Here is a 26,066-nt window from a genome sequence, read left to right on the forward strand (position 1 = left end):
ATTCTTTACAGAATTGATAGTAGGATGAAAACTATCGAATGCTACATTTTTTGGCATTCAAATAAAATCCCCACTCTTGCCTGACATTTATACATGGGTGTGTAGAATGTTATCCATCCAACTAAATCAAATTAGCTTTGTAAAAAGCCTACCAAATGCCTTCTGATTGGACAGTTTGCAGGATCAATTTATTGTCAGCCTGGAATAAATGTGAAGAACTTGGTTTCTATTGTGACCATTTCGCCGAACTCCTCCTCAAATGCGATTCCGGTTCGATCCCGAACGAGGATGTTCGCGGGACGCTTGTTCGCGCTTGCTAAAATTGCTTAGGGGCGCGTAAGGTTGGAGGTGACCACATATGGAAATGCAAGGCGTGTTTGTCTTTCACCTTAGGCCTTTTTTTCTCGCTCCGAACAATACCTCAAAGTCAACTAACTTGTGGAGCCGCTTGACTTTAGTCATCATTGAGTCTTCAACCATGTACTTTTAAATTAGTGTAGAGTCAGTAAAAATGCAATTATATGGATTCAAATTTGTTGATTAACCTCTATTGGATACAAAGTATTTGAGAGTAATGCACATTTCCACTATGGATGTGCGATGAATGCAATTTGTGTTTTAACTTGTCTTTATTTATCCAGCATGACTTGCTGTTGACTTCACTTGGGTTTGAAACTTAGGAAAACATGTTTAAAATCACAAACATGTTTTGATCTTCCACTTTTTCAATAGTAGCCAAACTTTAGTTCAGAAATAAATGAAATATCGTTTAAAATCCAAAACGAGTCGGTGAGGTTTCTTTGTAATTAAAACGTAGACACCGTTTAGCACACGATATTTGTGAGGGTATTTTTACTAAATGTCTTTCTAAGGGGGAAGATTTAGTGAGTGACACTGTTTGTGAAATGAAGCACTTCCGGGTTTACTGACAATAACGGCTGATGCAAACGACGGCAACGTTACTTTCAATGGCCACGATATATTAGGACGAATAAACGTTAAGCGTTAGCTTTACTCTTGTTACCCTAAAATATTTGAATATAATATGTAAGAGTAAAACTATTGAGTAAAAGGTGCTCATGCCATTAAACGGTTTCTCTTCAGTATTTAAGCCGTATCTGGTGCCCTCTGCTGGACAAAAATGAAATGAGCCATTTGTTAAAGTATAGTTTGCGAGAGAAAGAGATAAAAAAACACGCGTTTTTGTGAGATCGTCAACTCCTTTAATCTTAATTATCTTTGTTTTAAGACCCCTTTTCACGTATTAAGAGTACAGTAAATGGTGGCACAGCCAGGTCGAATAAATATCCAAATGTATGTTTTTATAAAACTTCCCATGTTTCATAAAAACAAAACACTGTGGCAATCATGCATAGTATGTTCAAATACTTTGTAAGTACTTGTATTTTTTTTTAAATATAACAAGTGTTTTCTTTGGTCCACAGATTTTATCAGTGATCCCATACAACTGTATTTTATATAGTAACTTTCTTCCCAATAACAAAAACAAAGCTAATAAGCTGCCCTACTTACAATTTCTGGAATGTTATATTTTTTTTGTAACATTGCAGGTCATTATTAGCCTTTGCAGAAGCCACCCAAATCTAACCTTTAAAAAAAATGAAGATCCTTAAAAGATGGGTAAAATCAATATTTTTAAGTGCGATCCTAAATGCTACCGCTCGAATCAAAGTGCAGAATTTCTTCCAATTAAGCAGGCACGGACCTGGTCCTCTTGTCCTCCTCAGTATCGTCTTCATGGTCCGGGACGGCCCACGGTTGGACCTCGCCGCTCCCGAACAGCGTGTAGACGATGGCGGCGGCCACGTTGACGGCGGCCGACACCCAGAAGACTTTCCTCCAACCTCCCATGGTTTGCTGAAATCAAACAATTTACATCGTTACCTGTCCATTATTTCCACGAGAACAGAGGAGAAAGTAGCCAAAGATTAGATGGAGGCATTTGGAAAAGATGAAATATTTACATCCTCAGTGAAATATCCCGTCACGATGGGCGAGATGACGCCCGGAATGGTCCCGAACGTGTTGGTGATTCCCAGGAGAAAGCCGGCGTAACTATAGGGGCAAAAAATGGATCCATAATGATCATATTCCCGAGGCGAAAATGACCTTTTCGGTGCCGTTTACGATTTGAGCCGCGGCTCTAGAGCTGCATGTGGTTGTTTAACGGTGAACTTCACGTACGTACGGTACGATATACTTAAGAGAATAGCGTCAAGAGTGGTGAGGCTCACCGCGGGGCGATGTCGATCTGGTTCATGAAGACTCCGGCCCCGCTAGTGCCCCCGGCGGCCGAGGTGAGCGTGAAGAAGAGGATGGTCAGCACGTGGCTGCAGCCCGAGTAGGCGGCCGCCAGGAGGAAGGCGGCCGGGAGCAGCATGCCTGCGCGTCGGCGCAAAGACCAATAAACGGGCTGCGTCTTTTTCCCGCGTTCTCGCCGGGCGCTCACTCGCCCGTCAGCGTGAAGACTTTCCGCACGGCGGTGACGCCCAAGACTTTCCTCTCGATCAGGTGGTCCGCCAGGAAGCCCGCCGAGGTGGAGCACAGCCACGCCGCCAGGTAGGGCAGGGCCGAAAGGAAGCCGTTCTGCGGAAAGACGGCGGCGTCACGGGACGCCGGGCGACGGCGGAGACGGGACGGGAGTGACGGCTGGCCCCACCCACCGACTTGAGGTCAAAGTGCAGCATGTTGCTCATGTAGGTGGGCAGGCTGGTGAGTTGCGTGTAGAAGGACCAGTTGGAGCACATCTGCGTGACCACGATGGCCCACAGCGGCACCGAGGTCACCATGGACGCCAACGGCACGGACCAGCCGTGACCGCTGCCCTGAATCCACGTGGACACGCGCGGCGCCATTTTCATTCATCCGATGTCCCCGCTTTGAAAAATTCACGGCGGCGGGGACGTGTTTATCCACCCGTGGCGAGGAGACAATAGCTAGGGGCAATTTAGCATACAGTTAGCTTAGCGTGCATGTTTTTGCCCCGTGGGAGGAGAGCGGTGTACCCGGGAAAAACCTATGCAAGCCCAAGGAGAACATGCAAACTCTCCACAGCGAGGACCCAACCGGAAATCGAACCCACGACCCCAGAACCGTGAGGCCGGGTAATTTTTTTTTGCCCCAAAAATGACACTCCCTCGCCATCCGCCATCACTATCATCGGCGAGCCGACCCTCCGTATCCACTTACCTGCTCTCCGAGCGCGCCCACGATGTAATCCCTTTCCTCTTGGCTGATTCGCCGATGGGTGCGGGGGTCGTTGGACACCAGGAGAAACCAAAACACGGCCCACAGGCAGCCGGCGCCCCCTGGTGGAAAAGGATCCCCGGGTGTGTAAGGGCGACTCCTGGAAAGTGTACGTGCGTGTGCGTGTGGTGCTTTACCGCAAATGTAGAAAACGGCGGGCCAGCCCAGTGATTGGCAGATGTACCCGGTGAGGGGCATGGCAAGGAAGGCGCCAAAGTTGCCGCCGTTCCCCGACAGCGAAATGAGCCGAGAGCGCTCCAGGGGCGGGGCCCAGCGGGCCCACATGGACATCATGGCGGGGAACGTCACCCCCTGACGGGAATGAGAAACAAACGGTCGACTTGGGGGGGGGGGGACTGGGAGGGGCCAATGATAGAAGGTGACCTACCTCGCCCAGACCCTCCAGCGCTCGCAGGGCGAACAACCAGGCGGGTCCCCACTTGGCCGCCAGCGGCGTGAGGACGGTCAGGACGGCCGTGCACAGCACGCCCAAACCCAGGAAGAGGCTGCCCCCGTAGCGTCCGGCCAGGTAGCCCCCCGGGATCTGCGTGCAGAGGTAGCCGAAGAAAAAGGCCCCCAGCAGCCAGCCCTGGGTTTCCGCGTCCCACGGGTATTGCGGCGTCTGCGCCAAAGACGGACGGACAGACCGAGTCAGGGACCAAAATCAACAATAACAACAACAACAACAAAACAGTCTTGAAAGGTCATTTCAGAAACCGCAGTGAAAAATGACCATTCTGCTACATCATGATCAGTCCTAAACTAGCTAGCGCTAAAGCTAGGTTCAAGCTAAAAGCCAGGGATGATATCATATTTACAATACAAGGCAGAGTCACTGTAAAAAGGCTTGCAAATTTAGATGCATGTAAGTTTTTTTTTAGTTTGGTAGCATAAGGTAGATTGGGGCATTGGATCAAGGCTAGTTAGCTTGAAGCTAGAAGTGAGTGAATCTTTTAGGACGGGAACCTTTTTGAAATAGAAACAATTCCTATTTTCAAATGCTATTCCTCACCATTTTTTTTGTCATTTCAACTCTTTTAACGTCCAAAAAGTCTCTGAATTCTTTTGACAACATGATTACGCTGTGGCTAATCCATGAGAAAATGCACGGAGAAGACTCCAAGGATGATTAAAGCGGCGCCGTAAAGCCCACGCGACGCTGCTATTGGTGCGTTCGGGACTAGCGCTTTCCATATTTTAGCTCAGAGCCCTATGCGCCCATCCAAAGAGCCATACGTGGTTCTCGAGCCATAGATTCACTTGAGGAAAATGATTTGCACTTGGCCTCCATTTTCCCAAAATAGCCGTTTCCACGGCGACGAGAGACGAGCGTAAAAGGAAGGAGGCGGTCCGACTCACGCCGTCGGGCTGCTCAATGGTCCGGCTGCGGTTCTCCTGGCCGGAGGGGAGCGGGCAGGCCGGCGTCGCCGAGCCGTTGAACCCCGGCGCCGGCTCGCTGGCGTTCACCATGGCCACCATGGCCACGCTGAGGTTGACGCGCAGCCCGTAGACCACGGCGAAGCCAAAGAACATCAGGACGGCCAGGTTGAAGCGGGCCGAGCAGCACCGCGGGGGAACTGACGGGAAAAAGCGCACCAGAAATGAGCCGCAAATACGTCCATTAACATGAATATAATTATGTTTATTAACGTGCCGTCCCCTCAAATGCGTCGCTCTGAAATCGGCACAGGGGGCGGGGCTCTACGACAAGCTCACCCGTGACATCTCGGAGGAGCGGCTCGCCGTCGGGCGGCGCCATGTCCTTCGGAGCGCGGGGGTGCCGACGACAACGATCACTCGACCATGACCGCCTGCGTGCGTGCTGAAACAAGAAGAAAAAAAAAAAGACAATACAAGTGAGGAGTCAGCAAAAACAAGCGAGGCCAACACGTGACCGTGAAAACACGCAGACAAAAGAAAATTGAACGCCACATATCTGCTTTTTTTCTACTCGTGATATGAAAATTGGGACGTTAGCGGGAAAAGTAAAGGTTTGAAGAAAAGAAAGATTAGCCAAATGAACCTCAAACGCTTACGTGGAAGCAAAATGAAAGACTTCCTGTTTCTTTTGGGTTCTACAGACTTTTTTTTGTGCGGCTAGCAAACATGACTACGACAAAACCAGTGAGGCAAAGTTCATTTTTGATTTTGACTGTGTGGAAATGATCCAAAATGGGCGCTTTGAAACAAAATGGTAGACTGTTGTCATGTTGTTTATGAACCTGGCAGGTGAAGTTGGTTTTATGAATACATTAAGTAGAATAGGATTCCATTGTAACTGTTGTGACACCTGGCGTGCACGGGTGTCGCTCACGAGATTCTGCGGAATGGAGTTTCACTTCAATATAAAAAACACCTCGGACTCATTCCCATCTGGGGTGGTGCCAGATTCGCTCGCTTTTGTGACGCTTTTGGTTATGACGGGGGTTGTTCTCAAACGAGAAGCACCTAATTGCAATCCACTGATTGCACTTTTGCACTTGTAAGACACCACATTTGTGGAAGGTTTTTTTTTTATTCTGTAGACCTTGGAACCAAAAGCCTGCACCCACTGTGGCCCCTTTTTTTTTTAGGTTGCCCACCCATGGGCCAGAAGATGGGCTGCATTTTGACACCAGTGTTCAAAGCCAAAAAGCCCCTGGTTTGCTTTGAGGAGATACGCGGCTGATTAGGTAACAGTTATTTCGCAACCCGCGCTTGAAGCGTTCCACTCAAGTTTGACGAAAACGTGACAGTTGTTCCCTTTCAGGCCCACAAAAAAGTTTGATGCTATCGCTCTTGCGAGAACAATGAGCGTTAGCGCCATTAGCTTAAAACGCCGTCAACGTTATCCACGTCGGGTCGTCCCGGAAATCTATTATTAGCGCAAATCATTCCATAATGACTTGAATGTGACTTTTTGCCATCACAAGGGGGGGAAATTCAATGTTCTCCTCTTAAAATGATTACTTTATCTTGAACAGATGGATACCGCAAATACCCAGAAACGCAAAGTAGAAAAATAGAGGTTACATAGAATTACTATACAATACCATGTTAATATTTTGGACGCCATTATAATTAAAAATACATCGAAATGAGAGTTTTGCACATGTTGTGATCACTCCCGTAATTTAAAACACTTTTTCCCATAAAAATGAATGGAAACGGCCCTAAAAATTTTAACCAACAGAAAAAAAATATTATTTCTCGTTGTTAAATGCTTATTTTTTTATTCAACCGGGATATGCATTAAACCAGTTTAGTTGTACCGTATTTTAATATTGATTAACCCAGTAAAATACAGTCCTGACCACCAAAACCAATCGTGTTCCATTTGCATTCATTTGAAAGAATATAGTTATGAAAAATGAAGGGTTTAAGTCCCGAAAAAACAAATTAAGCTCATACCCTGTCACAAAGTATTAAATAGTAAAATACATTCTGTACTTGTGGAAAGAAAAACTGTTTGCAGAAATGGAATGCAATTTATTTTAACAAGATTAGTACTATATTGAATGAATGAATTACTGCTATGACATGCTCATATGACACTTTTTGCGCAAAATATAAACAGTAATAAATGCGAAAACGTGCACGATATAAGGAGAAATGGGTCTTGGTCATGATGACTTTAATTCCGAGGAGCCTTTGAGATATAATAAATGAATTATTAAAAGTTTAGACACCCGTAACTAATGCCATTTTAACACTATAACTCAATTTGACAGGAAGGGTAGCTAAATAGTTAGCTGTGTATCAACAAGGCACCAGGGACTTCACTATTACATTTTTCTAAACGAAAACCACTTCAAAACTCACCTTGGTGTTGTTAGTAGCAAGTTTCCAGGCTGGAAATGAACATTGAAAAGTACTGCTTCTCTTTACGGCTTTGTAAAAACATTTTGACTGCGGGGCTGTTATTACTCGCCCATAAGCAAGAGTCACGTGATCGATGATGTCATTGTATTTCGCGATGAAGTAGATCTACAAAATCTGGAGGGATTCAAAATGGCCGCGGCAACAACAATCCAGTGGTTTTATAAATCAGCTATAGTCCTCATTGTCTCGCACTTAACAAAATTTAGAATACGTAAACAACTCTTCAAGTTTTAAAAATTATTATTAGCTTTTATGAAAGTGTAATACTTATTATATTATTAATAATAATTAATGAGTACACAGAAATGTTGTGTCTATTTGGAGCCGTGGCCAAAACGTGTTACTATAGCGACGAGTGTATAACAACCCGAGGAAAAAACACGCTCTTGTTGATAAAAACTCGTCATATTTTCGCTCAAGGTTCAACTCATCAACTTTTGCCATGGCATTCAAAAAAGTAAGTTCAAGAGAAATACTTCAGATATATGTGATATAATAGTTTTCCACATATAAAACTATTTTGTCTTTTCTTTCCCAAGGACTGACTATTGTGGAAGCAAGAACATTTTAGAAGGTATCTCGACCAAACTGGAGTTTTGGAAACCCTGACAAACGGTAGGTATTCTGTCATCGTGGGAAATCAAGTTTTGGAGGTCACGAATAAACCGCATCACGTTCACAGCGATGACGGAACTTTACAGCCAAGAAGAAAAACCAGACGATGCTTTGGAGTATCCTTTGTTTCCAGATTAGTGGAGCCAATTCCAATCAATTGCAGCTTCAAAACTGGCCTTAGAATTGTCCAAACGAATGGACACCATTGATCGTTGTTGGAAAATTTAACAGTTTCGGCCTGAACTGAAGCAATGCAGTTTTTTGAAGCGCCAGATCATCGCGCAGGAAAACCAGGTTCTCGCCTCTGAAAAAGTGGAACTGCAGCAAAAGTGGCAGCGTCTCGTGGAAGAGAACCGGCAGTTGAAGACCAAGGTAACACTTGATAAAGAATGCGAAATAAATCCTCATCTTTTTTTTTCTATATTCTTGCTTTTACAGCTAACGCGGGACGAGCCACCGACCGAAGCTTCAACGTAGGGCTTTGTTTTTCAATTCAGGAGCGGTTTACAAAACTCTGCTTTTATTATGAATACAGTTCATTGGTCTTATCAATAAAAATGTACAATAAACAGTGGTGACCTTTTCTGTTTGGTGCTTTCCCATTCGTCGACTCTTTTGAAATGTAAAATGCATAAAGCGCTTTGATTCGGTCAAAGCTTGCAAAATTGCACTGAAAGCACACAAAAATAGACATTGGCTAACAACAAACAAACAAACAGTATCGAGTGGTCGTCATGAGTATCGACCGCGCCGGAAAATTGGATTTAAGGGTTCCGGCCGCGTGAGCAAAGATGTCCGCTTGACCCGAACGTATCCCCCTGCTTACGTAAGCTCTGCTGGATCATTATGGATTAGTTTCCGACTTTCCCAGCCACTCGCTCTAAAGTCTTTCAGAGCTGGAGTAAATAAATAGTCAAGTGCACAAAGCTGGGCTGGAAAAAATAAAAGACTCAATGACTGTAGCAAAGCATTTGTCCATTTGTAATTGGATGAAGCGGACTGGCGACCAGTCCGGGGCGTCGTCCAGCCGCCCGGTATGGAAGATGAATGAATGAATGGATGACAAAGAGGGCTTATTTGGACAAAGGAAGGAGAGAAAGGACAGTTTTCAAGTGGCACCTTTGGAAAAAGACCACCTTTGAGTATTCCCTGCTTTTGCCACCGGGGGCGCCGCTGGATGTCCCCATAAAACGTCCGTCAAATCTGCAAGTCGCTGGGCGCCCGCCTGCCGCCGCCACCGCCGCTGCCGGTGACCGACACCCGGCGCTTGGGCGAGGAGGAGGCGGCGGCGGGGCTGGGGCTGTCGCGGCTGCGTCGGGACGGCGAACTGGCATCCTCGCCCGATTCCGGGCTGCGGGGCCTCCGGGCTCCGTCCGACTTGGAGGGCGGGTTCGCGGCTCGGGCGCCGTTGCCCCCGCCGCCGCCGCCGCCGCCTCCTCCTCGGAGCTTGGCCGAACTCCCCGGGTAGGAGTCGCCGCTGTCCGAGGGGTTGCTCTCCGGGACGGTGGAGCAGTGCCACTGCGGGCTCTGGCGGCGGGACTTCCGGGGCGGCGCCGCCGCCGACGCCGCCGGGTGGGCGGAGGAGGCGGGGCACTCGCCGCTCTCCGGCGCCTGGGCGGCCGGCGAGGGGCCGGAGGACGGCGAGCGCCCCGCCTCCTCGCCCTCCTTGAGCAACGCCGGCCGCCCCGCCCCGACGACGGGGTCCTCCCGGGCGGACGGGGCGTCCAGCAGCAAGTAGTTGGGCCCGTTGCCCTGCTTCTCCAGCAGCAAGGTGTAGCTGCCGGGCACGTTGGTGACGGTGGGCCGGCGTCCCCCGGCCGCCGACGCCGCCGCCAGCGCCCCCGGCCCGGCCCCAAGCCCGACGCCCGCCTGGTGCGCCACCGAGTTCTTCTTGGACTTGCTGACGTAGTAGTCGTCCAGGTCGTCCCTGATATGCGGGTAGTAGTCCAGGATGCCCTTCTTGATCTTCTTGTAGGCCAAGTGCACGATCTCCAGCAGGCTGAGGAAGAGCGAGATGCAGGCGATGAGCTGCATGAAGACCATGAAGACGCTCTTCTCGGTGGGGCGCGACACGAAGCAGTCCACCACGTTGGGGCAGGGCGGGCGCTCGCACTGGTACAGCGGGCTGAGGCGGTGGCCGTAGAGGAGCAGCTGGCCGCTCATGAAGCCCACCTCCACCAGGGCGCGGGTCACGATGTGGGCCACGTAGGTGCAGAGGAGCGAGCCCCTCAGCGGGGCCTTGTTCAGCTTGCCCTGCTCAAGGCCCCGCATCTCCTTCTCGATGCGGCGCCGCACGTCCGCCGGCTCGGCGTCCACCGCCTCCAGCTCGCGCCGCAGCGCCGCCTTCTTGCAGTGGCGCTCCTTCTCCAGGGCGCGCAGACGGTAGATGGCGTGGCCCATGTAGACCAGGGAGGGCGACGACACGAAGATGACCTGCGTAGCATCCCATAAGACAAGGCTTTCATTTCAAACCATTCGACAGAATGTAGCTTTTCATAAAGAGCAACTCTGTGTCTGTGCTGGATGGCTTGGAACAGCCCCGTCAATTGAAGTGTGTGTTTTTTGGGTGCGTTTGTAACAAAAAGCTGCACCCACAGAGCCCCTCCAGGACGGCTTTGCCCACCCTGGTCCTACACAAACTTATCGCAACGGAGCTTCCAAAATAAGCAAAAAAAGTACAATGAAGGGAAAGATCGTCGAGAGCCACGGCCGACGAAAACAAGACCGAAGTCGGCGGATCTCACGACGGGAGTTGGAAATACGGCGGCAGCGATTGGCGGCCCACCTGCAGGACCCAGTAGCGGATGAGCGAGATGGGGAAGGCCTGGTCGTAGCACACGTTGCGGCAGCCCGGCTGCTCCGTGTTGCAGATGAAGTCGGACTGCTCGTCGTTCCAAACGTCCTCGGCGGCCACGCCCAGCACCAGCATGCGGAAGATGAACAGGATGGTCAGCCAGATCTTGCCCACCATGGTGGAGTGGATGTGGACCTCCTCCAAGATGCCACCCAGGAAGTTCCAGTCGCCCATTTTCCAGTGTTTTTTTTTTAATAATAAAAAAAAAGGGGGACACTACATAAGAGCTGTGGGAAATGACAAGATTTGACATGAGAACATATTTTTGATTCTTCAGGAGCGTCAACAAGTTGGCCGTTTTAGCCATTTGGCACCACGTAGAATACGAATAAAAAATCATTTCCAGTTTTTCCACACTTAGATGAACAAGAACTTGATTAAAGAAGCTTACAATCATCCAAAATGCCATTATTTCCTTCACCTCATTAGAAATACGACAACGGATAGACGGGAAATGGCCCTTTCAAGGCCTTCACTCACCTTTCATCGCGGACAGCAAACGTAACCTTCAAGTGGAAGCGTTAGCAAAAGAGGAGCCTCTCCGGTTTGCGCTGCTGCTGCCGCTGCGAAACGGGACAAAGCTAGTAATGATCTGTGGCCCGTCCAAGCGCCCGCCCGCCTGCCAGCCCCCGTGACCCCTCGTTCCGAGCGGCACAAGCGATCGATGGCGGCCCGAGCCCGCTTGCCATTTTCCTCGCAGCGCTGTTCCGGCACCTCCCGAACACACGCGCTTTTAACGGGCCTCCGCCGAACGGACCCGGGCGCCGGGCGGACGGGATCACGGGAAGCGGGCCGGCGGCGGCCGAACGCGGGACTCCGGGCGCGACGGACGCATTGAACTTCCCGCCCGCGGCGTCAATGGCGGCGAGCAAAGTTCATGTAGTCACACATGCCAGCAGTCAATGGGTCTTCTCGCTCGATGGCGCGCGTTTCACGCATGGCCGCTCGCACGGCGGGAACCAGGCTGAAGCCGCCCCCGTTCATACGCGGGACATGAAATCCGTAACGACCGCTCGATTACCCCCGCCGTACGACGGGTTGGGACCTAGCGGTCCGAAAGGCCGTTAAAAGAAAAAGCAATGAGCCGTGGGCATTCTTTTAAGCCAGTTTATTTCCGAAAATAATAGCTTCTCCTTCGAGGTGACAAAGACATGCACTGGAAAATGAACAAAATGTCGTCGCCGATCCACGTCACGCGCTTAACGGCTTGGACAACAAGTCCTATAAAACGGCCTAAAGAGCGGAGTGGATTTTAAAAAATACGGGACGTAAAAGGGCGTCGAATTGATATGAAAAGCGGTCGCGATGGGACGGAGCGGGGGTCCGCCAAATCTTTTCCTCCACCGGAAGGCAGCGAAAAGGGACAATAGGGAAGCAAGTGGAAAAAAAACCTTGTGACGATCCACACATTCCAGTCCAAAGAAAAGCGGCTACTTCTGGACTCGGGTTCCTCGCTAGCGCCCCCCGGACTTGCGGCCCGTCCAGGAACGCGAGCGCGACCTGGACGCCGAGCGGGACCGGGAGCGCGACGGGGAACGTTGCTGGCGCGCGTCGTCCTCGGGGTAGCGGGAGGCCGACGAGTCCGACTTGACGGCGGGCTTGGACGGCGGTGGCGGCGGCGGGGACGCCGATCTGGACGGCGAGCGCCCGCGGGACGCCCGGCGGGCTCTCTGACGGGGCCTGAAAATGGAACGGATACCTTTGCGTCAACGTCTAGCAAATCAAAAATGTGTCGTCACTAGGACTAGCAAACGATGAGTGTGCAGTCGATTGGTCGCCGGTCTTTTGGTCACGGTCGGGGCAACCAAAATACTGGCGACCAAAAGACCGGCGACAAAACAAGGTAAAACAATATCAATAAACGCATCAATAAAAGCCAACAATGGCCATGAGCAGATTCACTGAGCCGACGTGTGAGTGTAGAAGACTTTGTATGTACATGCGTTGTCCCTTTAAGAAGCTCCGTCAGTTCAGTCAGGGTCTTAACAAGTTTTCCAACAAAAAACAATAAAAATCCGGGAAATGTGGAGCTATTCTTTAGCCTAATAATTACTAGGGAATTAAGTATGACTAAATAATAATTCGCAGTTTGTATTCAGGGAATTTGAGCAAAGATTTAAATGGTAATTATCAATAACCTTCCGGGCGACCAAAAGACCGGCGACAAATCGACCGGCGACCGATCGACAGTGTACCCAAACGATGATACAGTCAAACTTCCCCGGATTAAAAAAGAAAGGAAGTTAGTTACCTTTCGTCGTCACGGCCTCTACTTCCTCCCCGCCCTTGCTGGCGCCCGCGAGGTCTGCGGAGCCAAAAGTGGGTTGGCATCTTTGGAGGCGGTTTCACGTCGGCGACTTACTCTCTGGGGCTCTCGGAACGTCTGCGTCTTCGGTCGTAGGAGGTGCTGCGCGAGCGGCGCCGGTCGTAGCTGCGGCTGCGCGAGCGGCGCCGCCGGTCGTAGTCGTCGTAGCGGGACGATCGGGACGGAGAATTGCGCTCCTTGGTTTTCATCTGATTGGGAGCTGAGGAGAAGCGCGTTTACATTTGGGAATTCCGGGCCACGGCGGCGGCCGGCCGCTCACTTTTCCGGTCTCCCTGGGCGAACTGGATTTCGATCTGGCGGCCGCACACCCACTTCCTATCCAGGCTGTGAAGGGCGTCCTCGGCGTCGCGTACATCCTCGAACATTCTGGGCGGTTAAGGCTTTTGGGCTTTTTTTTTCTCCACACAAACTGACTCGGGAGCGGAACTCGGTTTCCGATAAAAAAAACTTTAAAAAAATCAACAACACTAGGAGATTTCAGCAAAAATAATTGTCTGAGGAAGGGGGGGATTTAGGAAAACCAAATCAAAAGATTAAAAAAAAAAAACAGCTGATTGAATGATTGTAAATTGAAAGGCTATATTCCAAAAGGTGTCTTGAGAGGATACAAAATTGTCAAAGTTCTCCGACTGGTTACCTTTGCTTGGCTTTGTCTTTAATCGAGCGACTTGGCCGGTCGGTCTCTCTTGCTTGACTCTTTTGAAAATGCTCTCTCTTTTCTTTAGCGCCTCCGACAGACAGACAGACACCTTTGTTTTTCCTCTTGGTGCTTTACTTCCTCCCCAACTTTTTTGCCCTCCAGACCAAAATCTGCGACCTCGTCTTTACGGCTACGCTACGCGACGGGTCTTTGTTATTCTTTGCGTGGCCGCTTCCGCAAGGGGATGCTTTTACGTTTTCTGAAGCAATAACAGAGAAATAGTCAACGTTAGACGGGTCCGTCGGGGGAGGGAGAAGAAACAAACAAACAAACAAACAAACAAGAACAAAAAAACCTAAACAAACAAAAAAGAAAAGCACACAGTACAGCACAAAGCTGCTCTTCCGCTGAGGGGAAAACAAGAGTTAGCTGGTTTGGGAAAGGATATTGAATGTATGCAAATCCTCTTGGTTGACGCGTAAAGAAGTCAAGGGGGATGTAGACGTCTACTACGGGCCCATAGCGGCCAAACTCACGCCGCAAATCCTCAGGCCTGAACACCGTAGATATACAAGGGTAACTTCACTGGGCGAGCGAGCGGACGGGTCGCTTCACCCCCAACAACAAGGTCAACAAGGTCAAAGGGCTTCCGACGCGGCAAAAAAATGGGCATCTACGTTCTGCTCGTTAAAAGCAGCTTTGGATTTGAATAATTTCATTTCGGTCCAATTTTACGGAGGGTTACAGAAAGTTGTCGTGGGGGGGAGAAATACTTTGCATAATTTTAAGATAAATAGGACCTCTACATAATCAATGGCGGAACTAAAGAGGATTGGAGGATCTAACAACTGATTTAAAAAAAATCAGAACCAAGCCATCCAGTTTAAATGAATGGGACGTCTATAGTCGTCAATGAATTAGATCGACTCAAGGTCAAATTTGATTGGACCTTTTTTGTTGAATGGGGGTAAAGTGGCCCTTTTGTGAAAATCCATCAGAAAACAGTTGTGCATCCATTTACAAAAACAACATGAACAAAGTCAAGGGGAAAAGCGGCATTTTGACAAAACATGAGCAGATATTGGTTTATCACAAAGACACTAATATGAGTGCAAAGATTGTCGCAAGACTATGTGGACACGGTGTGCGTTTAATTGAAATTTTAAAAAATGCAGAACTGAACAAAAAAAAGTCATTTCTATGAATTTTAATCGCTGCAAATGCGCAAATCAGTTGTGTCGAATCTGCAACCGAAATAGCAACAAATCCACGTTCGAGAGGAAACCCGAACCTTCGTTCACTACGCTTCAAAATTCACTATGAAATAATTACTGCACAACTAATAAGCGATTATAGACACCGCGTTATTGTGGAGTAGGATTTAAAAATCATTTGTTTGACTGGTAAAAAGCTAAGAGTCCCTAGCAAAGCGCGGCCCGACGTTAGCTTGCTGCTAAATTTGGTTAGCGGCTAACAATAAATAGCGGCGCAATTAAAAAGGCGGAATTGCGACTCACCTGGATTCATCGGATATGTTTCTGACGAACAAGGACGAGTTCGGCGGGCGCATGTAACGAGCCATGGCTTTTGTTTGGGTAAACTTAACGAGGTGGAAAGAAAATACACACAAAAAACGTGCTACCGTTTTAGGTAATGTGGAGCCAAAATAAGTTCCTTCTTTTCCTCGTCACTGTAATGTTGCTTGAACGAGTTGAGACGTATCACAGCGCCTCCGTAGGGATGAATTAGAATTACATCACATGCCATATTTACCCCAAAAATCAATTAGAAACCATGACATTTCAAATAAAAATGCAAATGGAAGCCTCATTCAAATCATTGAATGTGAAAATAAATCCAACATTGAGGCTGTAATAGAAGAAATCCGGACACAATTTCAGAGTGCCCCTCTGTTTTTTACTAGTAACTAGAAATAAGCAAATAAGAGTAGTAATATTGCGTAAGGGACGACGATACTTTTCCTCAATTTGTCATTTAGATCCCAGTTTTAGCTCGTGGTTTAAGTAGTAACACGCCGACTCACGAGAAGGCAGTAATGAAACCAATAGAACGCAGTCGCCCGAGTAGCACCGACAAAGAAGAAAAAGACGGAAGTTAGCATCACGTCGTTAGCCCAATGTATGAGTGTCAAAGTCTATTTTCCCCATTTATCACCCACTCAATGTATGCAATATTCAACAAGTGCACAAGTGACACAGTTTGTTTTTGTTGCGTCAAACATTATAAATCAATAAAGGAATATCTTTGAACCATTAATTGAGATCTAAAAATATCATATTATGTACTGTTTTCAATGGAACTCCTTTCATAACTTTTTTATTAAGGTGTTTTGAGATAAACACTGTCTCTAATGAACAGTCAAATTGGACTGGACGTCTATCCCCGTCAATGCGTGAGTGAATGTGTTTATAATGTAGCTTCGTTAAAAACATGGCGTCAGGTTGGATATATTATACTTCAAGAGAAATAAACTGAAAAGGTCAAAGGTCAACAAACATTCCTCACGTCGCTAACTGCAGCAAAATCGTCCGTTGGAGCAAATATTTGGGGGGAGGGTGCTTTTTTTTGCCAGAAAATTGCCCGCCACGTGGCGGAAAAGATACTGTCATTTGCTTGGGAAACGTATTTACAGCGCTGACTCGTTGACGGCGTGTGTTTGAGCGTAAAAGGGGAAGTATCGAGTGTGTGTGTGTGTGTGTGAGTGTGTGTGTGTTTCCATTCGGTCTTTGCGCCATCGAGGGACAGCTGCATCTTTAAATGAACAAAGTAGGTCCAAAACTGTTGCTTTTAAATAGAAGTGCGTGTTGTAAAAGTCAAGTTTTTGCTCATATGTGTGCCTACTACTACTTTATCTTATGTGCGCAACAGTGAGTTAATTAAGTTGCATTTTTAAATAAAAGAAAGGAATATTTCGATTTTTTTAAAAACTGATTCAGCAAAATCCATATAAGATGAGTTAATTGAGAGAAAAATTTTAGTTACGGACCTATTATTTTTTTACATTGTATATATACTTTTCCTCTGTTTGTTTACATTTAGCATCTATAAACCCTGTTCCTATAATAATGTATTAAAAACTATATAGATTTATATCTGCATTTGGTATATATGAATGTTTTTAAAAAGGGAACTGGTGGAAAATGTCCTCAATGAACCTTTTGAGGGACTGCAGCCGTCTTTTACCGCTACAGGGTATGTGCTGTGGTAGTTAGCAAAAGAGCGACGTTAATTGACGCCAATCCACTTGGACTGGGAAAGCTGGTAGTGATGGTTGGGTCGATGGCAGGCAAAGGGTTAAGCAATGTGAGATCAGATTTACTAAAATATCTTCCTTTTTTTAGAATTACATTATTATTATTGCTTGAATCACTCGTGGCTTTTATTTGCATTTATTCTTGCTAAATGCTAAACAACAGAAAAGGGTGCGTTCAAGGCCTAAGCGCTAATCGTAGCATCTTTCGTTATTCGTACGTTTGCTTTCAATTCAAATGATTTCCAAATCCTCCAATCCGAATGCTTGTCAGCCAAAAGTTAAGGAGCTTTTATTTGGCCACTGCTCTGATTTCAATTCTTTATTTATTGCACATCTTATAAATGCGTCACGTAGCTGAAGGAAGGATTTCTAGTGAGTCAAGATTATTTCTTAAGATCATCTTGGCTTTCCACTGAAGGAGGAAGTAACACAGTCATGTGATGTAACTTCAAGCTGTTTTTTTCCTTCTTCCGATGGTCCAACTCTTGTTGTTTCTTTTTCTTCTTCAGAAGGTCTACTTCTTCTGCTTCTGTCTCCAGAAGGTCTAGTGACGTCATCTCACGGACGCTTTTAAGGTTCGTTAGCGTCGTTAGCTTCCAGTCTTGAAATGAGCTGTTTTAAAAAATGTTTTTGCTGACATTTTTCGAAGTGTCGCCATCGACGACGGGGCATTTTCGCTTAGCGTGACCGGAGTCGCCGTGGCGACCGTCTCCTCCTCAGGCGCCATGTCGGCGCTCCTCTTCAACGACTCCCGCGGCGTCCCGGCGGCCCAGGCCGCCGGCAGAGGCGACATGGACACGCTCTCGGTGGTCCTCAACGCCCTGACCATCCTGCTGGGCGTCCCGGGCAACTCGGTGGTCATCTGGGTGGCCGGATTCAAACTCCAGGTGGATTTGTCCGCTTTGCCTTCACCTCTTTCTCCATCCCGCCACCGCGTGGCGCTCACCCGTCTCCCCTCCGCCGTCCTTAGCCGACCGTCCTCAACGTGTGGCTGGTCAACCTGGCGGTGGCGGACCTGATCTTCTGCTTCACCCGCATCTTCTCCCTGGTCAAGAAGCTGTTCCTGGACCACTGGCCCTTCGGCCTGTTCGTCTGCAAGTTCAACGGCTTCTTCAAGTACGGCAACATGTTCTGCTCCGTCTTCTTCCTGGCCGTCATCAGCCTGGACCGGGCCGTCTGCGTCTGGTGCCCCGTCTTCGCCCGCCGCCGCCGCACGCCCTGCCTGGCCCGGGTGGTGGCCGCCTGCGTGTGGGTGGCGTCGGTGGTCTTCAGCTCGCCCTACTTCTTCTACCGCCAAGTCTTCCTGGACGCCAAGAACCTCAGCAAGTGCACGGTGGAGGAGGTGCGGGACCCCGACGCCAGGATGGCTCTCTACTGGATCCGCTTCCTCTGCGGCTTCGTGCTGCCCTTCCTGGTCATCCTGGGATGCTACGCGCTGACGGCGGAGGGCATCCGCCGCGCCCGCTTTTCGGCCAAGCCGCGCGCCCTGCGGGTCTTGGTCCTGCTGGTGGTGGCCTTCTTCCTGTGCTGGGCTCCCTACCACGGCCTGCTCATGCTGCGGATGGTGGACAAGAACAGCCCGGCCACCAAGTTCTGGCTGTCCGCCGCCAAGGGCGTGGCCTACTTCAACAGCTGCGTCAACCCGCTTCTCTACTTCCTGATGGGACTCCTGATGAAAGGGCGGGCCGGCAAGTCCCTGACGGGCCTGTACAAGAGCGCCCTCGCCGACGACGTCGATGTCGACGTCGACGCGCGGACCGGGCAGTCCAGCGACCACTCTCGGGGGAGCGACTCGTACTTGTGACGTGATCCGTGTCGCGAATGGAAATAAACAGATGGCGTTCGTCCGCTCATTTTTTGTTTTTAAAGCATTGTGAGGCGAGTGACTGGAAATAGGGACGCTGCCAGGAACTCACTTTCGCATCGTGAGTCTTTGATTAGATTAGATTAGATTAGACTAGATAACTTTCGTATTCGGAAAATTCCACTGTCTCAGATGCAAGAGAGTGACAATACAGACACAGACACAAGACACTTTAGACCAGGGGTCTCAAACCGATTTTGCAAAGGGCCGCAGTGGGTCCTGGTCTTTGTTTCAACCGATGCAGTGTCGACAGTTTAACTTTAGCCAATGAGGGGGTCTTCTAAAATAAGTAGCACCTGCCTGCAATCAACTGATTACACTTGCTAAAGGTGTCTGCTTGTTCAGTTTGAATGAAAACCTGCACCCCCTGCGACCCTTTGAGGACCGTTTTGAGACTGCTGCTTTAGACATAAATAAATAACTAATAAATAAATAAGTGTGTTGCTTAAATATATATACATAAACATAGATGCACATGTATACGCACGGTTGGTCTTGACATTCCGCCATTGATGCCGCCTCCTGGCCCAAAGATCTGCTGTCAATCTCAAAGAGTGTCAGAGCAGGTCCAATCAGATGGCTCCGTTCCGGCTCCGCCCCCCCACGATGGCCTAGCCCCCGTATGTCGGGCTTTCTTAGTATAAAGTCAACGGGGCCTCCATTGTTGGGCGCGCATCAAAGTCAAAAGACATCGTGATTGCTCAAAGCCATGTTGACTTCTTTTTATTTCTCTTTTCACTTTTACTAGTCAAAAGAATTGTTCAGGTGGAAAAGCCATTTTCAAGCTGCCCAAGCGATAGATCGGTAAAGGGTAAGTCACACCTCAAGTCCGCTAGGCTCCACGATCAAAACAACATAAACAGCGTAAAGGCAAAAAAAAACATGAAAAATATGGAATTTGCTAAACACATCCTAAATTTCTTGACGCCAAACTCTTCCGGAGCACATAAATACCAGCGTTCCTTTGATGAAATGACTGGCGCGTGGCAATTTGCTAACTAACACGGTCCATGTCAGGTCCCGGCCGCCCGCCCGCCATGAGCACCGTTTGTAACCCCTGCGCCCGCGGCGAGGGCCAGATGGACTTGGTGGCCGTGGTGGTCAACGCGCTCAACGTCCTGCTGGGCATTCCGGGCAACTGTGCCGTGATTTGGGTGGCCGGTTTCAAGCTCAAGGTAACTTAGCGTCGTGGCTCGCCGCCTTCGCCCCGACTTCGCCCCGCCTGACGCCCGCTCCCCGCCAGGCGTCCATCTTCAACGTGTGGCTGGTCAACCTGGCCGTGGCGGACCTGGTTTTCTGCGTCACCCGAATCCTGGCCCTGGTCAACGTCCTGCTGTCGGACCAGTGGGTCTTCGGCCCTTGGGTCTGCAAGCTGGGCGCCTTCTTCAAGTACGCCAACATGTTTTGCGGCGTCTTCATTCTGGCCGTCATCAGCGCCGACCGGGCGGCGTGCGTCTGCTTCCCCGTCTTGAGCCGCCGCCACCGCACCCTTGCCGCCTCCCGGGCGCTGGCGGCGGCCACCTGGGCGGCGGGCTTGGGCTTCAGCGTCCCCTTCGCCGCCGGCCGCCACTTCTTCCGCTGCGCCGGGAACTTGAACCGCTGCAGCGGCTGCGAGTGCCACTTCAGGACGGCGCTGTACTGGCTGCGCTTCCTGTGCGGCTTCCTGCTGCCCTTCCTGGTGGTGGCGGTCTGCTCCACCCTGGCCGGGGTGGGTCTCCTCCGCACCCGGCTGTCCGGGAAGCGGCGAACGCTGCGGATCTTGGCCCTGCTGGCCGGCGCCTTCTTCCTGTCCTGGGCGCCTTACCACGTCCTGCTGATGGTCAGGATGGCGGACGGCGACAACCGGCTGGTGGCGCGTTTCCTGCCCGCCGCCAAGGGTCTGGCCTTCTTCAACAGCTGCCTCAACCCCCTCCTGTACTTCTCGCTCGGGTTCAAGCCCAACGACGGGAAGTCTCCGTCGGGCCGGAGCGCGCCGGCCGGCGACGCGGGGCGGAACGCCGTCTGCGGGCAAATTGGCGAAGGGGGAGGGAAGCCCGAGGAGGGTTTGGATTTGGATCGGTTGCCGAGGGACCGGACGACGGACGGACGGACGGGCGATGAAAAAGGTGGAGCTGCCGTCGTGCGTGCCAAAAAGATGGTGAAACCATTTTGTTGGAAAAACAAATGGACAAATTGTACGATGTTTCCATCCAATCCGTATTGAGCTTTTAATATATGTTACTATGTTTCCATTTGTTCTTGTCTTAATTATCAAGGTTTTTATTTATTTTTATTTTTTGCCTGTTCAGGCACCACTTGTGATTTGTTGATGGTTGCCAGTGAGGGGAATTCAAGTGTCTACAATACAGGAAAAAAAATCTGGCAACTAATGACATATGTACAAGCAAAATGTTGTATGTTGACGGTTGCCATTGACAGTCGGTTCATTCGCGCCTCTCTTGACACATTTTATTGGTCAAAGTTGTGTACAATCAGGTTGCCTTTGTAAATTGCCGTGGTCACAATCAAGCCGTCTCTGTCTGCTCTCTCTTTTATTCCACATTTGTGTACAAAGAGTGAGGGGAATTCAAGTTGTCCACAATACAGGAAAAAAAAATCTGGCAACAAATGACATATGTACAAGCAAAATGCTAGCATCCTGGAAATTGGTGGACGAAAAGAAGGACACGAGAAAACAAAAGAAAAGAAATCCCTCCTAAAAAAAAAAAAGAAAAACAAGGCCCGGACAGCATTTGTCAGACAAACTGTTTTTTTTTCTTTTTAAATTTTTAAAAAGCTACTTTCCCCTCATACTCGCCGATGAGAACCATCATGGCCACGCCAAAGACCAGGGCCAGGATCTCCATGAGCGACTGTCCGAAACTGGAGCGACCGGCCAGGAGCTCCGGGAGGACGGTCACCGTGGCGATGTAAATGAAGCCGCCCGCCGTAAAGGGCAGGATCCACGTGACGGCCGCCGCGTCCACGCCTTCGGCCAGCAGCGAGCAGACCGTGCCGGCCAACGCCCCCACCGCCGTCAGCAGTTGCAGACTCATGGCCTGGCGAGGGAAAACGGCAAGTTGAAAACCACGGTTACGGACGGACGGACGGACGACGGCGAGAGCGGCGCCGACCTTCCTCTTGGTGCAGCCCGACTGCACCAGGATGGCAAAGTCGCCGATTTCGTGCGGCACTTCGTGCAGCAGGATGGTCAGCGTGGTCAGGGCGCCCACCGCCGGTCCCACCAGGAAGGACGCGCCGATGGCCAGCCCATCCGTGAAATTGTGGGTGAAGTCGGCCGCCAGGTTCAGGTAACCGGATACCTTGATGTCTGCGCGCACACAAAATCAGTTAACTAATACAAGATCGCATGTATTTATGAAACCAGGTCATAATAAAACCACATACCGTATTTCCACAACTATAAGGCGCACATAAAAGTCTTCAATTTTCTCCAAAATAGACAGGGCGCCTTATAATCCAGTGCGCTTTATATATGGACCAATACTAAAATTGTTATCACCATAAAATCAAATGAATCAGTTGATAGGGTACACCGACTCTACTATTTTCCCGTAGACAAAGTACTGCGCAGTGACTGCTGGGATATGTAGTAGTTCTTTTGTCAATACACCCAATGGATTGTGGCCTGTATACATCGACATCATACTTTGCGCCATATAGCCGTGAAAATACGGTATTTGGTTCTCGTCAATGGACTTGTATACAAAATAATCCTCCCGATTGTCATTTTCTTGACTTTTAGTCTCTCTTGGCTAGAAGACGCAGTGTCAATTCGGCTAATAAAGAAGAATGTAAAGTGTTTGAGCAATCTGCAAAGCCGTGTGATGTGCTCACCGGCGCTTTTCTCCACTTTCTTCTTCTTGGAGCCTTTCTTCTTCTTCTCCTCTTCTCCATCGCTGTCCTTCTCCTTGACAGAGCCTAAAAAAAAATGGCGGAACGTGAGCCGAGCCGGCGCGGGGATGATTTCTCGCCGCTGGTCTCACCGTGCGAGTGTCCGTGGGAGTGGCCTCCCTTGAGCAAACGTACGAATTTCTCCACCATCAGAAAGGCCACGATGCCAGCCAGCACCCACAGGCCCACCGACATCATGTGACCGTGGGCGCCACCTGTGGAAGGAGGACAGATGACACTTTGCAACGTTTAACTTCGGCATTTCAAAACAATTGGAACGTCAACGTACCGTGAGAGTGGCCGTGTTGGCGTGCTTCTTCGCCGCCATGCGCGTCCTCACCGTGATGGGAGTGTGGTTCTGCGCGGTGGTCAAATATAGATCATATATGAAAAGTAATTATTAGAAAGAAATTATTATGCTTATTCGTGCTAATTCTTACGCAGTTGTTTTGGTTTTCGATCCGCTCGGGTCACCTTGTATGCTTACTTGTGCAAATTCTTACGCAGGTGTTTTTGGTTCCGATCTAATATGAGCAGTTGTTTTTTTTACCTTAATGGTGTTATTGAGTTAGCTTATGCAATTGTTTGAATCAGATTACCTTAAATGTTTTGATTACGCGCCGACTAAATTGAGAGGAAGATGCCGTTTCCTTAGAATCCTCTTGGACGAGGGCGAGTCGGGAGTGATTTTCCTTGCAAGTTGTAGCAAGTGTATGTTAATGATGTCTCCCTGTTTTGATTAAAGTGTATTAATAATAAACCTATCACGGGTGATTGAGGTTTTTTACGCCACGTGACAATTGAGAGGACCTGGCGTGAAAATGTCCCTCAACGTTCACACGCCAAGCTTCAAGAACGTACCCAGGGCGTGCGGTATGAGGTGAAGGAAGGCGTCGCCCAGGAGGCCTCCCGACGCAAAGCTCAGCAGCACCTTGAGCAGATTCTGGTGCTGGTCGCTGTTGGACTGAACTGGGATGAGGAAGAGGATGAGGAAGGGCGCGGCGCTGATTAGCAGGGTGGCGCCGATTGCCTGAAGGGAGCAAAGTGGCGGAGTTAGTCATAGTTTTTTTATTTTTTTTATTTTTCCTGGGTTGGCACCTGTGTCCACAGCTCCATCGTGTCTCGCTTCTCGGTCTGGCTCTTCGGTTCTGGAGTTTTGCCGTGGGCGTGGGCGTGGGCGTGGCCGTGGTCGTGAGCGTGCCCTAGAGGTTTACCAAATGGATTAATCAACAGTCATGTGTCAAAATAATTAGGAAAAAAATGTGATTACTTTGCCAATTCTGATGCTACTTCAAATATCTTTGGAAAGCTTACCAAAAGCCCAATGGGAGGAGCTAGTCAACGTTTACCATAGTGACAGTCATTACCGTGCAACTGCCCTTGGTGTTCCTCCGCTTCCGGCAAGTTAGCCTGGGCACTCCACTTGCTAGCGCCGTGGAACATTTTCATCTCGGGATCGGGGTCGTGATCGTGATCGTGCGCGTGGTGGTGGTGGTGGTCTTCGTGGGCGTGGCCATGGTGGTGATGGTGACCGTGATGGTGATCGTGCGAGTGGCCGTGAGCGTCGCTCAGATGCGAGGCAAACAACAGCAATAGCGTAGACACGGCCAGCGTCGTCGTTAGCAGATGTGGGCGCCCCATGCTACTTACCTGGAAAAACACACAAACTTTTAAGAGGTTTGGACTAAACATGAAAATGCAACGAGGCCACTCCCATATCGCTAACCATGATATGAGAATCACTATAGTACATACGGGTTACTTTTGATGACCAAAACAACGATTGAATGGCACCCTTCGTAAGGAATGACATGTTGCATTACATTCTGTTTTATTGATGCTTTACAAGAAACTGTGGGAAAGCTACAAAGTTTGCGTGAAAGGTCTGCCGCTTCAATTTAAAAATACAAACTTCCTAAATTTGCATACGATCAGGGCCCAGGGTCGTGAGCGATTTAGTGGATTGAGCTGTTGATTTTTACACAATTTAAGCCGAACACCCAATAAACAAAGCCCATTGAACGCAGCATCAATTCGAGGCTAACCATTTGGGGACTCCGCGTTCACAACAACGGGATTATCGGCCACAAAAACATCTTTGAGGGTGCTCACCGGAGAACGCCGCTAGTCCACCGGCTGTCTGGAGTTTATTTCACTTTAATGCGTTGTGCAAAGTGGACTGAAATTCACCAAGGAGGATTTCCGCCACCTGGAGCTATGCTAGCTGCTGACCAAGACGTGGCATTCGCGCAACAGTCCAAATCTCGCGTGAAGACATCCCGTTTCCAAGCAACCCTGGCTTACTACGCTTTGAAACATGGACTTTCGTGTGCTATTTTCAATCGCAACTCATGTGGTTTAATACTTAAGAGACTCAACCTGACGACTGTATCAGGAAGGGACTTTTTAACAGGCGCTAGGGTAGCGAACCAGGGGAAAGTGAGCCAAATGGGGAAGTGATGGGTTGAATCTCGCGAGATTCGGTTCGGCGCCTGGTCGTAGTCGTGACGTCAACACGGAAACGCAAGACAGATGAGCAATATAAAATAGTACATATAATTAGCATTCTAATAGTTACAAAAAGAAGACGTAACTTAAACATTTTATATGAACCAAAAAACAGTAAATATTACAAGTCTTGGTTTGATAACTTGACAACAAACAAGAAAAATATTAAGTTTAGAAATTAAAAACCCAGTTTGAAAAGGAAATCATTTTTTCTTAAAGCTTTAAATGTGATATGGCGTCACCTGTCGGTAGGGGGGGGAGAAAATCTTTTTTCTTCTGTTGCTCCATTATCCACGTTTCATTTATATTCAAATGAGCGTATCAAATCCAAGTCTTAAGTATACGTAGTACGTACTACTATTTTTATATATTTTTTGTCGCCGCTAGAGGGCATCGTTTCCGCTTTGACATCAAGAATGTATGGTGCATATATGTAAAAATGGTAGTAAAAGCAGTTTTAATACAATGATACTTTGGGTGCTTATGTTTTAGAAGAAGACAGAAATTTGCCCCTCAATACAATTGTCATTTCTCGACTGCAAATTCATAAACATTCCTTGTACTAAATTGACGATATCCAAGACAACGTTTGCCTTCATTCTGGCAAATTACGTTGACAAAAAGAAGATATGAAGAGCAACAAATTTAAAATCGAAGAGTTGGAATAAAATAAATGGATTATTTGAGCAAATGGTTATTGACGGCACATGCGATATTCTTCCGAAAAGCCGTCTTTATTTCTGAGAATCATCTTTTTTTTTGTCTTAGTTTTTTTTCTTTGGACAGATGTCAGACGTGCTCTGAGACGGACTCGCGGGCATTGGAATCAATCAATAATCCTTGTCGCCGGGTAAAGTCTACTTCAAGTTCACACGTCCTGAAGGGGCGTCTGCAGCCGGCTGCTCATTTGGTCCGGGGTCCGCGTTGACCCCGGAGCCTCCGCCGGGGATTGTCTTCATGCAA

General features: G+C 48.8%; 6 protein-coding genes and 1 long non-coding RNA gene across 12 annotated transcripts; 3 read left to right on the forward strand and 4 right to left on the reverse strand.

Moving 5' to 3' along the window:
- Nucleotides 1-1,296: 1,296 nt before the first annotated feature.
- On the reverse strand, nt 1,297-7,200 carry LOC144066968 (sialin). Of its 2 annotated transcripts, none has more exons than XM_077590406.1 (11): nt 7,069-7,200; nt 4,984-5,089; nt 4,627-4,844; nt 3,656-3,889; nt 3,405-3,579; nt 3,211-3,329; nt 2,685-2,846; nt 2,475-2,607; nt 2,256-2,403; nt 1,986-2,076; nt 1,297-1,878 (listed from the first exon to the last, which is right to left on the reverse strand). In XM_077590406.1, exons 2-11 carry the CDS (start codon nt 5,024-5,026, stop codon nt 1,711-1,713), a joined length of 1,491 nt encoding a protein of 496 aa, XP_077446532.1. In that variant the 5' UTR covers nt 5,027-5,089; nt 7,069-7,200; the 3' UTR covers nt 1,297-1,710. The 2 variants fall into 2 exon arrangements, 1 of the variants encoding a protein (XP_077446532.1); XR_013297801.1 differs by having other exon boundaries at nt 1,822-1,878; nt 2,471-2,607.
- A 138-nt stretch (nt 7,201-7,338) lies between these two features.
- LOC144066970 (uncharacterized) lies at nt 7,339-8,028 on the forward strand. Its single transcript, XR_013297802.1, has 4 exons — nt 7,339-7,585; nt 7,668-7,743; nt 7,811-7,859; nt 8,001-8,028. It is a non-coding gene; the product is annotated as an uncharacterized LOC144066970 (long non-coding RNA).
- A 266-nt stretch (nt 8,029-8,294) lies between these two features.
- On the reverse strand, nt 8,295-10,818 carry LOC144066965 (gap junction alpha-9 protein-like). The gene is made up of 2 exons (XM_077590402.1): nt 10,529-10,818; nt 8,295-10,176 (listed from the first exon to the last, which is right to left on the reverse strand). The coding sequence occupies exons 1-2, from the start codon at nt 10,769-10,771 to the stop codon at nt 8,941-8,943; spliced, it is 1,479 nt and encodes a 492-aa protein (XP_077446528.1). The 5' UTR covers nt 10,772-10,818; the 3' UTR covers nt 8,295-8,940.
- An 872-nt stretch (nt 10,819-11,690) lies between these two features.
- LOC144067335 (serine/arginine-rich splicing factor 10-like) lies at nt 11,691-15,290 on the reverse strand. Of its 3 annotated transcripts, none has more exons than XM_077590984.1 (6): nt 15,081-15,290; nt 14,012-14,116; nt 13,183-13,286; nt 12,960-13,122; nt 12,849-12,902; nt 11,691-12,277 (listed from the first exon to the last, which is right to left on the reverse strand). In XM_077590984.1, exons 1-6 carry the CDS (start codon nt 15,143-15,145, stop codon nt 12,052-12,054), a joined length of 717 nt encoding a protein of 238 aa, XP_077447110.1. In that variant the 5' UTR covers nt 15,146-15,290; the 3' UTR covers nt 11,691-12,051. The 3 variants fall into 3 exon arrangements, with proteins under 3 accessions (XP_077447110.1, XP_077447111.1, XP_077447112.1); XM_077590985.1 differs by lacking the exon at nt 14,012-14,116 and adding an exon at nt 13,532-13,822 and having other exon boundaries at nt 13,183-13,289; nt 15,081-15,249; XM_077590986.1 differs by having other exon boundaries at nt 13,183-13,289; nt 13,532-14,116; nt 15,081-15,117.
- Nucleotides 15,291-16,299: 1,009 nt separating this feature from the next.
- Nucleotides 16,300-18,690, forward strand: LOC144067189 (C3a anaphylatoxin chemotactic receptor-like). Of its 3 annotated transcripts, none has more exons than XM_077590726.1 (4): nt 16,300-16,350; nt 17,347-17,412; nt 17,487-17,724; nt 17,808-18,690. In XM_077590726.1, the coding sequence occupies exons 3-4, from the start codon at nt 17,563-17,565 to the stop codon at nt 18,639-18,641; spliced, it is 996 nt and encodes a 331-aa protein (XP_077446852.1). In that variant the 5' UTR covers nt 16,300-16,350; nt 17,347-17,412; nt 17,487-17,562; the 3' UTR covers nt 18,642-18,690. The 3 variants fall into 3 exon arrangements, with proteins under 3 accessions (XP_077446852.1, XP_077446854.1, XP_077446853.1); XM_077590728.1 differs by having other exon boundaries at nt 16,336-16,350; nt 17,558-17,724; XM_077590727.1 differs by lacking the exon at nt 16,300-16,350 and having other exon boundaries at nt 17,339-17,412.
- A 610-nt stretch (nt 18,691-19,300) lies between these two features.
- On the forward strand, nt 19,301-21,308 carry LOC144067343 (C3a anaphylatoxin chemotactic receptor-like). The gene is made up of 3 exons (XM_077591003.1): nt 19,301-19,512; nt 19,719-19,876; nt 19,945-21,308. The coding sequence occupies exons 2-3, from the start codon at nt 19,739-19,741 to the stop codon at nt 20,902-20,904; spliced, it is 1,098 nt and encodes a 365-aa protein (XP_077447129.1). The 5' UTR covers nt 19,301-19,512; nt 19,719-19,738; the 3' UTR covers nt 20,905-21,308.
- On the reverse strand, nt 21,136-25,032 carry slc39a7 (solute carrier family 39 member 7). Its single transcript, XM_077591002.1, has 9 exons — nt 24,708-25,032; nt 23,963-24,245; nt 23,694-23,797; nt 23,457-23,625; nt 22,885-22,953; nt 22,688-22,810; nt 22,539-22,622; nt 21,815-22,011; nt 21,136-21,739 (listed from the first exon to the last, which is right to left on the reverse strand). The coding sequence occupies exons 2-9, from the start codon at nt 24,234-24,236 to the stop codon at nt 21,470-21,472; spliced, it is 1,290 nt and encodes a 429-aa protein (XP_077447128.1). The 5' UTR covers nt 24,237-24,245; nt 24,708-25,032; the 3' UTR covers nt 21,136-21,469.
- Between the last annotated feature and the right edge of the window lie 1,034 nt (nt 25,033-26,066).

This window comes from Stigmatopora argus, chromosome 21, assembly GCF_051989625.1.
Source record: "Stigmatopora argus isolate UIUO_Sarg chromosome 21, RoL_Sarg_1.0, whole genome shotgun sequence".
NCBI classification, from domain to species: Eukaryota; Metazoa; Chordata; class Actinopteri; order Syngnathiformes; family Syngnathidae; genus Stigmatopora; species Stigmatopora argus.